This window comes from Ochlerotatus camptorhynchus, unplaced genomic scaffold (assembly GCF_037179485.1).
Source record: "Ochlerotatus camptorhynchus isolate MF236.1 unplaced genomic scaffold, CSIRO-AGI_Acam_v1.1 ptg000298l, whole genome shotgun sequence".
NCBI classification, from domain to species: Eukaryota; Metazoa; Arthropoda; class Insecta; order Diptera; family Culicidae; genus Ochlerotatus; species Ochlerotatus camptorhynchus.
This window is the reverse complement of record NW_027040786.1, coordinates 818,133-831,383: the sequence shown is the minus strand read 5'-3', so window position 1 is coordinate 831,383 and position 13,251 is coordinate 818,133. Positions and strand designations below refer to the sequence as shown.

The 13,251-nt window shown below is 40.1% G+C and overlaps 3 protein-coding genes across 3 annotated transcripts; 2 read left to right on the top strand and 1 right to left on the bottom strand.

Annotated features, from left to right (window-relative positions):
* Positions 1-248: 248 nt before the first annotated feature.
* LOC135706951 (non-specific lipid-transfer protein-like 1) lies at positions 249-777 on the bottom strand. The gene is made up of 2 exons (XM_065228641.1): positions 576-777; positions 249-502 (listed from the first exon to the last, which is right to left on the bottom strand). The coding sequence occupies exons 1-2, from the start codon at positions 700-702 to the stop codon at positions 312-314; spliced, it is 318 nt and encodes a 105-aa protein (XP_065084713.1). The 5' UTR covers positions 703-777; the 3' UTR covers positions 249-311.
* Positions 778-1,129: 352 nt separating this feature from the next.
* On the top strand, positions 1,130-1,635 carry LOC135706950 (non-specific lipid-transfer protein-like 1). Its single transcript, XM_065228640.1, has 2 exons — positions 1,130-1,340; positions 1,401-1,635. Exons 1-2 carry the CDS (start codon positions 1,214-1,216, stop codon positions 1,589-1,591), a joined length of 318 nt encoding a protein of 105 aa, XP_065084712.1. The 5' UTR covers positions 1,130-1,213; the 3' UTR covers positions 1,592-1,635.
* Positions 1,636-5,188: 3,553 nt separating this feature from the next.
* On the top strand, positions 5,189-6,097 carry LOC135706945 (peroxisomal multifunctional enzyme A-like). The gene is made up of 2 exons (XM_065228634.1): positions 5,189-5,377; positions 5,456-6,097. The coding sequence occupies exons 1-2, from the start codon at positions 5,251-5,253 to the stop codon at positions 5,644-5,646; spliced, it is 318 nt and encodes a 105-aa protein (XP_065084706.1). The 5' UTR covers positions 5,189-5,250; the 3' UTR covers positions 5,647-6,097.
* Positions 6,098-13,251: the final 7,154 nt, after the last annotated feature.

The window sequence follows — 13,251 nt, the reverse complement described above, 5'->3', positions numbered from 1 at the left end:
GAATTTAAAAATCTCCTTCCAACAATACGCTCCAACAAATCGAATAACGAGAAATGAATCACACAAAAAATCCCGGCGGCGCCGACTGGGATTGAACCCAGGTTTTTTGCGGTGAGAGGCAATCACGCTTACCACTACACCACCGGCGCCGCTAATTCCATGAAAATGAAAATGAAAATTTTACGTTCGTACAGAAGCAGCTCTTCGAAGTTCTTTCAATTCTTTCAATTGTGTAAACAGCAAATTACTTTCTCTCAATATTGCTTAATGTATATTTTAGATCATTATTCGATAGTTCAATTCCGTTTAACTTAGATAGCATCAACCAGAGCCTGGAAGAGAGCCTCGTCGCCGGTCATCTTGATCTTTCCCTGTTCAACGGCATCATGCACTGAGACAGCCTTGGTTCCAACGGAAATGAAGTCTTCGTCCTTCATGTTGATCACAACATCTGCACCAGCAGTTTTGCCATCGTACACCTTCAGATCCTTAAGATCAACAACTGCGAATAATAAGAATAGCACAATTATCACCCGGTATTAATTTGATGGATTATAGAGAGGCTGGTTCCTTACCCAACTCATGCAAACCATCAGCTGCTTCGATGTTCAGCTGGAACACTCCAAGCACCTTACGTGGGCCATTGGCGTCGATTCCAGCAACACGGGCCTTGACTTTCTCAATAACAGCGTCGCACTTCATGATTGATTGATTGTTGTCTGGAGGATCTTCACTGGTCGAAGGAACTGTGAATAACTGATGAAGACAATGGAACCGGAGTCCAATTTTATACTACTCGATGAAAGTGCATTTCCGAAATAGCAGGTGTTCCGGATTAGTTCCGTTTGTTATCTACCGCGTCGGTTAATGATTTTAACCAACAACACTGCTTTAATCTAGTGGCGTAACAAACTCCACGTGTCGTCTTGGACGTCAATGCATGTTGTTGACTTGCTATAGACTTTGTTTCTTCCGATGGATAATCCTCAATAAACTCGCCTGGATCAGATAACGATTCTTCGTGCAAACGTGGATCGGACGTTAGATTAGACATCGGACGATTTTGAACAGTGGCATGAATCGTGTGAAAGTGAATTTCTTTAATTAAGAATTTGTATAAATACTTTCACGCAAGCTTGCTTTGGAAGTCATTTGTCCATCAGTTTTCTTCAGTATTTCTTCAGTTGCCTAACGGTGTATATTCGTGTTCAAAATGAAGTGCGATGCTGTCGTTGAGAAAATCAAGGCCCGTGTTGCCGGAATCGACGCTAACGGTCCCCGTAAGGTGCTAGGAGTCTTCCAGTTAAATATTGAAGCTGCCGATGGTTTGCACGAACTTGGTATGTTCTCGTTAGTCATTTCTGTTTAATTGAAGCAATATATTATTGACCCATTTACAGTTGTTGATCTGAAGGGCCTGAAGGTATACGAGGGTAAAGCTTCGGGAGCCGATGTGGTGATCAACATGAAGGACGATGACTTCATTTCCGTCGGAACCAAGACTGTCTCGGTGCATGATGCCGTTGAGCAGGGAAAGATCAAGATGACTGGCGACGAGGCTCTCTTCCAGGCTCTAGTAGATGCGATCTAAACCGGGCACAATCAGTTCAGAAACTTTTTTGTCAATAATGATCTGAATGGTAAAGGGAATGTAATGGTTAATAAATTTAGGGCAATTGAAATGAAATTTGTTTTAATTATTTTATTGTAGATCATTGATTTCTTTTAATCACATTTTTTTCCATTTTGTACCTTTCCTAGGGGTGATTCATTAACTATGTAACGCTCTAACGGGGAATATGGGTCTTAAGTTCACTCAAATCGGCACTATAGTGCAGAAACCCAAAAGTACACAGATAAAAATGATGAATTTTAATTGCGATGTAACCATTCATTCACGTAAACTTGTATTTCATTTCATGCAATCGAGCAACTTGTAAACAATGTTGTTTACAAAGATGGGCTTTTGTATACAATATTTGCTACATGGCATGAAATGTCTCAGAACTTTACATGATTTATAATGTAAACTTATATGATATGTGACGCTCCATTTATGTGCATCATATTGAACAGAAATTTACACTACTTTTTCGAACCGTGAACATTAGAAGGAGAAAAGGAGACAAACTAGTCCAAAGTAGTTAAAAGTGTACTTTTTTCTTATCGTGTAGATAACAAATGTCTATGGTTTTGACAGATGGGATCGCTGCACATTTGAATCCGCCGCTATGGATTCTCGATCAAGAGTTTATGTTTCATGCGAGGTTTCATGTCGGTTTGTCGGTGTTCTAATCAGAGTCAATGTTATACACTCAAAAAATTCCACACGTCATCATCATGTGTCTCACACTTAATTTTGCGCATATTGTGAAACACATCCACACGGTTCGAAAAAGTAGTGTAAATTTCTGTTCAATATGATGCACATAAATGGAGCGTCACATATCATATAAGTTTACATTATAAATCATGTAAAGTTCTGAGACATTTCATGCCATGTAGCAAATATTGTATACAAAAGCCCATCTTTGTAAACAACATTGTTTACAAGTTGCTCGATTGCATGAAATGAAATACAAGTTTACGTGAATGAATGGTTACATCGCAATTAAAATTCATCATTTTTATCTGTGCATTTCATGTGTGAATCTTATGCTATGAGCCATGCCTGAACACTATGGATTTGAATTGTGACACACTTGGATTCTATGTGCCTCATATGGTGATATCAATAGCTTTGCACACCATAGTTCAATATTCTACAATATTCTACTTTATCGAATTCTACTTTACCAACTCTAAAAATGAATCGACAAATATATAAACAAAACTGCCAGAGGCCAGAGCTTTCACATATATTTTTAATGGGTCTCATTTGGGATTCGATCATGAACTGTTGGGGTATGCTGCTGCCGGAGTCTTCGTCCGATCTCACTGTGCCACGGTTGTTCTCATATATGAGGCAGGTTGAAATTTTTTGAGTTTAATAAGAGTCCCGCCAAGAGTGAAGCCAGAAGTACCAATCGAACTGTCAAGCGGGGTACCAAACAAGCAAACATTATTGTTCCCGCAGCCAGTGAATATTTGTGGTGGACAAAAGAGCGAAAAAAGAGGTGAACGCCAAAGCTTTTTCACATTCATATCGCCGTGAAGCAACTGAAAAGAGTTGAGGGCATTTATATCTGTAACTGTAATCAGTTCGTTTTGTTTGCTAATCTGGTTAAGATGTCATACTTTTTTTCCTTGTTTTTTTTTTTCTCCGTCGATCTTGTTTTCCGTGCTGAGAACCAATGCTACCGACGCCAGGGAAGCAGCTCCCACACCTGGACCAAAGATACTTTATTAACAAGATATCCCACTAATCAATTATTCGAACAAGGCAATTGATACACAACCCTTATGTGATCACAGTGCCATCTGGTGAGTGCACATTGTAACTGTTGGAAGTCCCCCACCAACTTCACCACCAGGGCTCAATAACTGACAGGTGTCAGCATGACATGTGCCGGCGCGGACGTTGATGATCAGCCGAAGAAAACGAAGAGGACGATATCATCCTCGATGTCGTCATCATTATATTGCGATAGCAAGGCTCTCACTTTCTTGTGAAAACAATCACACATCCAAGCTCGCATCATGATGGGCTTGTAATATGTTTTGCTTTGGAGTGAAAGAGTTTCCAATATCATGACCGGTAAGAAGCAAATATCTAACAGTAATTGATTATTTGCGACGCTGTTACACAATATAATCTTTATAAGCATAGAAATAGACATGGAAAAACATTTACTCTCCATGAAGAATTACACACACCAGCCATTGGAAATGCCATCTTCCTTAGTCAACGCAGCACGCATTCTATTCAATAATTCAGTGCCAACTTTTCAAAGGGGCGTAATTGTATTTGTAAACAATGGCTTTAGCCGTCGATTTCTCGCGACTCATGAAAAATAATGACACCAGCAGGTAGATAAATGTTTCCTTTACCAGCTAGCATTGTTATTTTGGAGAGGTAAGATTTCATTCGCGAGAAATTTACGGGTAAAGTCATTGTTTACAAAAGCAATTACGCCCCTTTGAAATGTTGGCACTGAATTATGTTGGATAATGATTACTTTCCTAACGTAGGAAGGTATTTGTCAACGACTGCGAATACAAACGCAATCGGAAGCTGCCGAAGCTGAATGATGAAGATAAGTGATGACACCGCTTCGTGTTTTGATTTGCGCTGTACCGTCCGCGCAGTGGTGTGGGTTCGTAAATGCATAGATGTTGGTGTGCGTGTTTGCTTCCAATGAATGCTGCAGTTCATTGTGGTCTCGTCACAATCCTTTTGGCGCTGTTATCTGTCTCTATAAATTCCAAAGAGTGAAGAAGGTCTGCCTGGATCCTATCTATCGACCCATCAACTCATGAACCGGGGTCAACGGGTTTACTTCCCTTCCGAAGGAAGGCGTGATCAGAGATTTTATGCCTCAGAACATCCCAGCAGCGCCGACTGGGATTGAACCCAGGCCTCCTGGGGTGAGAGGTAATCACGCTTGCCACTATACCACCGGCACCGCTAAGATGTCATACGTAATTATCATAAAGATAAATAGTTCAGCTCAGACCTTTGTAGGAGGGGTAAGAGGTGGGAACATCATCATCATTATCCACTGCTGCACTTCTTTTATCTGATCTTCTAGATTTCTTAACGACTATTGGACTTTGAAACTAGTTGGCGCGACTTAAGATCACTTAAGGCAGTTCCTGACTTTACACACTCAATTATTTTCGTATATTTTTTATCAACACCAATGTCAATAGGTACTGATAACCCATGCTCTCTATGGTCGACATTTTTACAGGCTCATTGTAAACATCTGGCTTAAATCGAGATACGACCGAAAATGCATGATTGTTCAACGACTAGGAATCGGGCCACACTTAAAAAGACTAATCAATACAGAAATGCATCAAGATGCACTAATTCGCGGTAGGTTTGAACTTTGTATCTCTGTCACTTATTCCACAACTAAGAGTTCTCGAATTGTCTCCACTAAGTACACGAAGACCAATCCGAGCACATTTGTACACTTGTATTTAAGATAAGATTCGAATCGCTATCGCAAGTTTGATTCGCTCAACAGCCCAATTGCATAATCTTGTATTGGCCGTTATAAATAAGATTGATGGGATGCTCAGCGACATCAGTTTAATTGTTTCTCCCGTCGACGATCACTGTGCGAAAAAAAAACCCACATAATGTCTCTGGATATTGTCATTGAAAGAATTAAGGCACGTGTGGCCGCCGTTGATCCAAATGGACCCCGCAAGGTTCTGGGAGTGTTCCAGTTGAACGTCAAGACTGGAAGTGGCGTTGAGAAGTGGAGTGAGTTTCGGATTAACTAGATGAACCAGACCGTGAATTGAGTGTGTTTATTTGAATTGATTTGCTGTGTATTTCCAGTTGTCGACCTGAAGCAATTGAAGGTGGAGCAGGGAGCATCGGCCAGCCCTGATGTAACCGTTACCGTGACTCTTGAGGATCTGGTTGCCATCAGTGGCAAGACGCTGACCGTTGGCGATGCCCTGAAGCAGGGTAAGATCGAACTTACCGGAGATGCCGGTCTGGCTTCCAAGTTGGCCGAAGTGATCTAATTTATGCAATGTGGCTGATTGGGTGTGATGAGTTTGGATTCTGTGTTGACAATAAAGTGCATGGGATGAGTGTTATTTTCTAGAAATACGTGAGTTTCAATTATTTTATTGGCTTGCCATCTTTGAAACGGATATTATGCAACCAGTGATTGCTCATAGGGTGATTTGAGTTCACAGATTTATGATTAATTCATCGAACAGAGGCACCTAGTGATTGATAAGTATTTCAGAATGATGTGGATATCACTTCTTTCTGAATTTCTCGTCTAGGGTCATGAATGCTTGCTTATTTCCAGTTATATCCACTTTGCCCTGAAAGAAAGTTAAATTACTCCCAGTTAAATCATTCCACAGTTCAAAGTCTATAAACCGATGGCTCACACCTCAGTCTAATCTAGGTGCATTTATTATCTATAGGCTAAGTCAGTCGGTTATCACTTGCTGTTGATAGCATGAGACACCGAAAAAAACATATTGCCGCCATATAATATTGCTCACCTGTTCGATAAGGGCAGCAAAGGAAGTTTCCTTCGTTGCCACCAAGTAGAAGTCGTTGTCATCAATCGTGATGGATGCATCGATGCGTTCAGCTGGATAGTCAGCCGTACTGACAACGCCCAGCTCAATTTCCGTGATTTTCAAGTCGTCGAAATCCAGTACTTGAAATACAAAATACCTACTTATGAAAAAAATATTATAGACTGATGTTTATCGATTGCTTACCGACACTTCTGACCACTTTTCCATCCAGTCGAAGATGAACAAAGAAGATCGCTGTAAAGGAGCGTTTTTTGCGATCGATCTGAGCAAGGCGCTCGTTTAATTTGTCCCATATAAGGTCGGATTTTAAAGCCATCTAATGAATGAATGTTTTGTGATTAACAGTTATGGTTAGGAGTTAACTGAAATTGAGGCATATGGATAAAGCTACAGGATATTGGAATAAAGTATGGTGTCGAACGTTTTTTTCAGACGGGTAAACCCTATTATTCCAAGCAGGATTTGCTCCCTCCCTACTTAAGACGTTTCACTTAAATGTGTTTACAAATTTACAAATATTGGCCATACATTTTTTAATCTATACATTAGTTTAACAGTGCATACATTTTTCACACAATTTGTTTTTCACTTCGCATGTTCTTGGGCACATGCCTGGCGAACTACTAGACGTACAAAGTTTAAAATGTATTTAAATATTTGCTGCAGGGAGGCAAGCGTTGACCTCAATTTTAAATTCTGCACGACTTCTGCATGTTGAGATTAGTGCCCCTGAAACGCGAAGTGAACGGATTCCACCAATCTTGTCCTTAAGTCTTGACCAGTGGTTCACAATCTTTTGTTAATTGCGATTTTCTTCGAGAAATTCTATAATATGGTAATTTTTCATGCAATCTTTAATCACAGACAAACAGACGTCGGTCTTTTTCCACAATCGTCGTACACGAATTTAACGTTCAATTTACATATGATTAAATTCGCGAATACCTCAGTACAGAGCTCGGATCTCTTCGACGTTTCTATACATTCTATCGAACTTGTATGCAACATTATTGGAGACTTGACAAGTAATTTTTTTTTTCGCGACTAGCTCGTTAGATGTCGTTTGTGAGGGTTTTTTTTTAAAGGAAAAGTTATTTAAAGAATTACGTTTGTTTGTCTGTTATATAGCTAAGGTTCCTTTATGAAATGTAGGATCAAGTATTTCTATACACGACTATGTTCAGAGCAGTGTTGGGAAAATATCAAAAAATCAAATCTCACCAACGCCCAAGATCACGCTTGATTTTCGTAGACAAAAATCAACAAGCTGTGATATCGCAGCTCGGAATATCAAGCTAACAAAACTCACCAACTGCAAATCTCACCAAACTGTGGTAAGATTGAGTTTAATGATTTTTGCTTTACACCCGAATGCAATCGAAACGTCCATAACGGCTTGCAGCAGACCCTTTGCGTCTGCCATCGGTGAAGATTAAAAAGAGATAGCAAACTATGCTTTCTCTTTCTAAAAAAAAATGTGCAATGGAATCATTTTTGTGTCGAGTCAACTCTCAGCTTGATTTTTGCACGTTGTGAATAGTCTCGCAATATCAAAGGAGCTTGTAAAATCAATATCAAGCATGATATTTTGTTCCAATATCACGCGTGATATTGCGAGCGCATGAGAGCGGAAAAACATCAATTGATATCTGATTTTGCCAACACTGGTTCAGAGTAACAAATGGGTTTCTTAATATTGTTGAGAAGCAGGGGAGAACTGTTCTGATGTGACCGTGAGTTTTGTAAACTCAATGTGACCATCGTTATAATGTTAACAATGATAAAATTTTGCTTGTGAAGTACCAAGTACCTGAACAGATGCCTGCGGTATATCATTCTTGATTGGTGACCAAGTATCTAAATATCTGAGGCCAAATAAGGCTCGAGCAAATCATAGATTTTGATTTTGTCACCTCGAGCCCACCGGTGGCTCTTCCCGATGTGCCATCTTCGTATTTGTTGGATGGAACGCCTCCACTTATCCTTGGCGGAGCTCTGACGGACACGGTATCGGCCGACAAAATCGACGCTACCAGTCGTATGAACGTATCTAGCATCTACGAAACCGTAGATGGAATGCCTACACCTCTCCTCAACGGGGCTAGGCCCTACTCGACATGCCGTGAGTCTACCATCTCGTACCCCACGCCTGCCCTGCCCAAGCCGGTGAACGTTGTTCTCCTGTGGAATACAAACGAATTCCTTGGCTGCCTAGGGGAATTGGAGCTCCTTTTCCAAAGCGATGCCCTCTACAAGAGGACAATAAAGTTACAACCGACCAACTCAATCGTTCACTGGGGGGAAATACGATTGGAGCTACAAGCGCTGCACCAACTTCAGGCACTCCGTAGCCATCGGGGTGCTTAGGAGTATTCCACACCAAGTTCTTGACCTCCACACCGACCTACCAATCGTTGGTGTTCACCTCACAAACGCCGCTAACTTAGCTATCGGCTGTGCGTACCCGCCCTGCGGACGAATAGCCAATTTGGATGGAGACTTAAGTGCAGCTATTTTTAAGCTTCTGGAACCGCGGCACATCGTCGGCGACTTCAATGGGCACCATCCGGACTGGGGCAGCCCTCGCCCAGACCCCAGAGGTTATACCCTGGCGAACATCTTCGAGAGTGAGGACCTGGTGATGCTGAACGATGGCGCTCCCACCTTTTTTAATGGACGGCACACCATCGCGATCGACATTGACACTGCCAGTCGATCTATCGCAAACAGGACACAGTGGAATATCAGCAACGACCAGCATGGTAGTGACCATTACCCGATCCGCGTACAGCTTTCCGTAGGCGCGGCCCCTCCAACGATTCGGAGACCCAGATGGCGCTACGAGGAAGCCAACTGGGACGCCTTCAGGGAGAAATCCGACGCTCTCCTTCAGCAACGCGATCCAAACGATATCTCCAGCTTTACAGAAGTACTCTACAAAGCTGCAACAGTATCTATCCCAAGGACGGGTAGCGTACCTGGGCGAAAAGCCTTACGTTGGTGGAATGAGGATACCAAAGCTTTACGCTGACTTGAACGTCTCGCCTTAGACGACCCTGGTAGGAAGGAAGCGCTGAAGTTTTACCGAGAACACCATTTCTTGTGCAGACAGCTAGAGACGCAAAGCGATCTAGCTGGATGGATTTCCTGGATTCAATCGACGAATCCCAATCGTCGGGTGAATTGTGGAATCGTGTCAACGCTCTGAGTGGCAAGCGGCGGTCTACTCTACCTACTATCCAAGCTCATGGCATCTCGATCTCAGAACCGAAGGAAATCACCGACGAATTAGGAAAATATTTTGCCGGCCTGTCCGCTGTCAGTGGCTACGACAGCGATTTCGTCCAGCGCGTCAAACCTTCCACAAGCAGCTTTCGCGACTGTGTTCCTGCTCTACAGATCAACGAAGCTCTTACCTTCCGGGAGCTTCAGTTTGCCCTCGGCAGCAGTAGTGGTAAATCTACCGTCCGAAAACAATTGTTCTTGCATTGCCATGATCACCTGGGAGGAGGTTTGCGTCTAGTGCTTTCCCCAGGTTTCGTTCACGGCCACCAGCTAGCGCCCGTCCAGTCTTGGGCGTATCCAGCGAGGCATCCTGCAATCAGTTTTACGGATGTTCCAGATCTTCCGGCGGGTTATCTGATGACCACTGAGATCCAATGACCACCAAATATATAAATAATCACAATTTAACTACATTTAATGCAGTTGCACAAATTAAGGCATACTTTGATTAAATTTACACAGCAATCAATTTTACAGATGGGGGCGACCCCGGCATATTGGTTAGAATCCATACCTCTCACGCCAAAGTCACGAGTTCAAATCTCACCCCCAGACAAGTCACAAATGACCCAGTAGATCTTCGGTTGTGGTGACCATTCGGATCCAATTTTTAGCATCGAACAAGTTGCACAGTATCGTACACGCTTAAACAGAGACCCTGAGTTCGGTAAAAAAAAAATTACCGTCTTAGATCGGTAATGCTTAAAATTACAGATGTTTCGGTATTTTCTCGCTATATTGCTGAAAACTGTAAATGAATTGACCGAATTTCGGTAATTTCATTTTAATTTAACGAAACCGGTAAACATGTTTACCGGCACGTCTGTAAATCAGCTTCATCACTGACTTCGGTTAAATATTTTACTGAAATTTCGGTAAACAAAGCGTTAAGGCCCAAGCGCAATGACAGCGGAAGCGGAACGGCAGCGGCAGCGGAAAAGCCCGATCTTAGTAATCCTACTTGTCGGATTGAAAACTAGTTAGAACCAAATCGACATCGGTTAGGCTTCTTGATGTCATTTGTGACAACTGTCAAACTTTCCGTTAACGTTCCGCTTCCGTCCACATTGCGTTTGGGCCTTTACATTACTGAGTTCGGTAACGTCAAATCCACCATATTGTGATTTTTGATATACTTTGAAAACGTTCGTGTTTGTGAACAATAAAAAGGTGAAATTATGGAGGCTGTCGGTCCAAGTTCCATTCCCGTTGGCGACTATCTGAAAACAGCATTTGGAATCTTCATCCAATGCTTCCCCGAATCCTTCCGGGAAAAACTTGTTTTTGTTCAATGGTGGAGCAATTTGCAACACTAACACATTGATCACGACTGCAAACAATATTAAAGCAAAATACAGTTGAGTCGGTTATCTTTTTAAAAAAAATACAGATCTCTCGGTAATTTTCGATTTGCAAATCGTCCTCAAAATTACAGTTTTCTGGTTGAGAATTCGGTAAATCAATATTTTTTCTAAGTGTGTTTACTTAAGAGAGATGCAGAGAAATCTACGACCGCTCATAAATGTCTCGGGAACAGATAGGGTAGAGCGCTACTTCGTCGTAATCGCCCATTTCCGTTCTATCGATTAGAAAAGATCAATAATATCAATGATTTCACCATGCACAAATGTTTCTTCCTACACACTAATCGAGTCAGTACGGTTTTACCGAGTATTTGAATTGCGGAACTGTTCGGTAAAAGTTTAAAAATCTGTGGAAAATTTATTAATGAGAATATTTGTTCTAAACTTGTACATACTTAGTTCTGTTAACCCCATTTAATGGTAGAAAATAAAATTGGTCGATTTCATTTATTCCTTACCCAAGCAACACCATTTGTTTCTCAGCGAGTAACAACAACCTTAGTGTGACTAATAGACGGTCTAAATTAGGGACAACGCACCGCATATAAAACTTCATTGTACCTTAAAAAGCGCAGAAGGTGGAGTCTCTTTGCAACTTATGTTTGTGGCATAAGGTGTTGCAAATAAGGTGCATGTAACATGATATTTGAATGACACAAGTTGTAAATGAGGTTTCAACTGACTTAACTGCAATGTTTCACTGAAATATTTAAAACTGTACTGTGATGTTTTCGAATACATGTAAATGACCATCAAGTTAACCACATAAATGTATTGGATATTTTTGTGAGGTGATACGGAAAAGCATACTGATGTTTTTATTCAGACTGCAAAATCAGAGATGACAATCGTAGAAAAAGTCATTGAATAAAAGTATGATATTAATTACTTTAAAATATTGATAACTAGTCTTTTTTTCAAACGCATCTAGTTTTATGGTGAAATTAAACATTTTGCTTCGATTAAATATATACGCCTTCAAAAACTTATAAATTGATGCCACAAATTTGCAGCTTGAAAATATGTCGGAATAAAAATTGATCTGTAAAATAAAATATTTATATTCAAACTATTGGAAAACATTACAGCTGTAATAAGTATTTCATTTTTTTATGTTAATAGGGTGTGAAACATGAATAAATTGAAAAATAAGCTTATTATGTTTATTTCTGGTGGATTACATATGGCTGCCAGTCTTACCAACAGCATTCTAATTGTGTACATTGCGGGTCAACATGTTCAGTACAACCATATTTATTTGTATGTGCGGTTGTGTTTGCGAATGTGATTAATTTTTGTTTTCATTCTAACCGAATTAAATTAGCATGATGATGAGTTCTTAAAACTCAAAATCATGTTTAATAAAAGCAATAATCAATTATATGGTCAGTGGTCACTCTACATAATGTACCCAGGGACTTTTTCGGCTCTGTAAGGCAAGGCAGCGCTCTGTTGGGAGCCGATCACCGACAAGATATTTTGACAAGCTGGTAGATGCCACACCCCGTCACATTAGTGGGCAACTAAAACACATTTACCAGACCCCTAGCATAGTTAATTTAAAATAAATACTTTACAAGTAACAATCAATCAAGGTCTATTAAGTGATCAGCTTTTTTAAACCAAATAAGCGTTTTTTATGCAGTACCGATAGATCCTATTATTTTTAATTTTTTATTGAACGCAAAAATGCTTAAAAACTAATTTGAAGAAGTATTTAATGCATATATTTAAACTTAAACATATTTTTTAAATAAAATAAATGGTATTAATTTGTATCAATTTTAAAAATCAAACAATCAAGTAAATAAGTACATAAAATAAAAACAAATTAAAATAGCCGCAAACCCCTACTGTCTGATACTAAAAAATGATAAAACTTTCATAATTTCGTCATTTTTTAACAGAATATTTCTATCTATCCATTGCAATAGAACCGCAAACGTCTCAAGTTTTGTTGAGCATTGCAGTATTAAAAAAAAAAATATTTTGATTCTGAAAATATTATGAACTGAAATAGCGTAAATTTTTGATTTTGGGGGTTTGAAAATCAATCGAAAGTTTACCGGTTCCATTTTTTTCAGTGCGTTTTGATTTTTCTAATAGGAAACCATCCACAAATTATGTAAGGGTTTTTTTGAATGATCATTAAATCCCCCTCCCGTCCTTGTTAGACTCTGTTAAATTTGCAGTTCGCAACCCTTCCCCCGAAAGTCTTTCTAAGATTTTAAAATGTTCAGAAGATCGTTAGATATCGATTTGGGTAAATTTTTACATGCATTTGCGCATTTAATGTATTTGGAGGTGTTTTGGCATTAAATCACTTAAGATAAAATTAGGTTTTACACCTACAAAATTTTATGAATGAAAATGTCAACCCTCCTCTCCGCCCATTCTATTACTAAATTTGTAGATG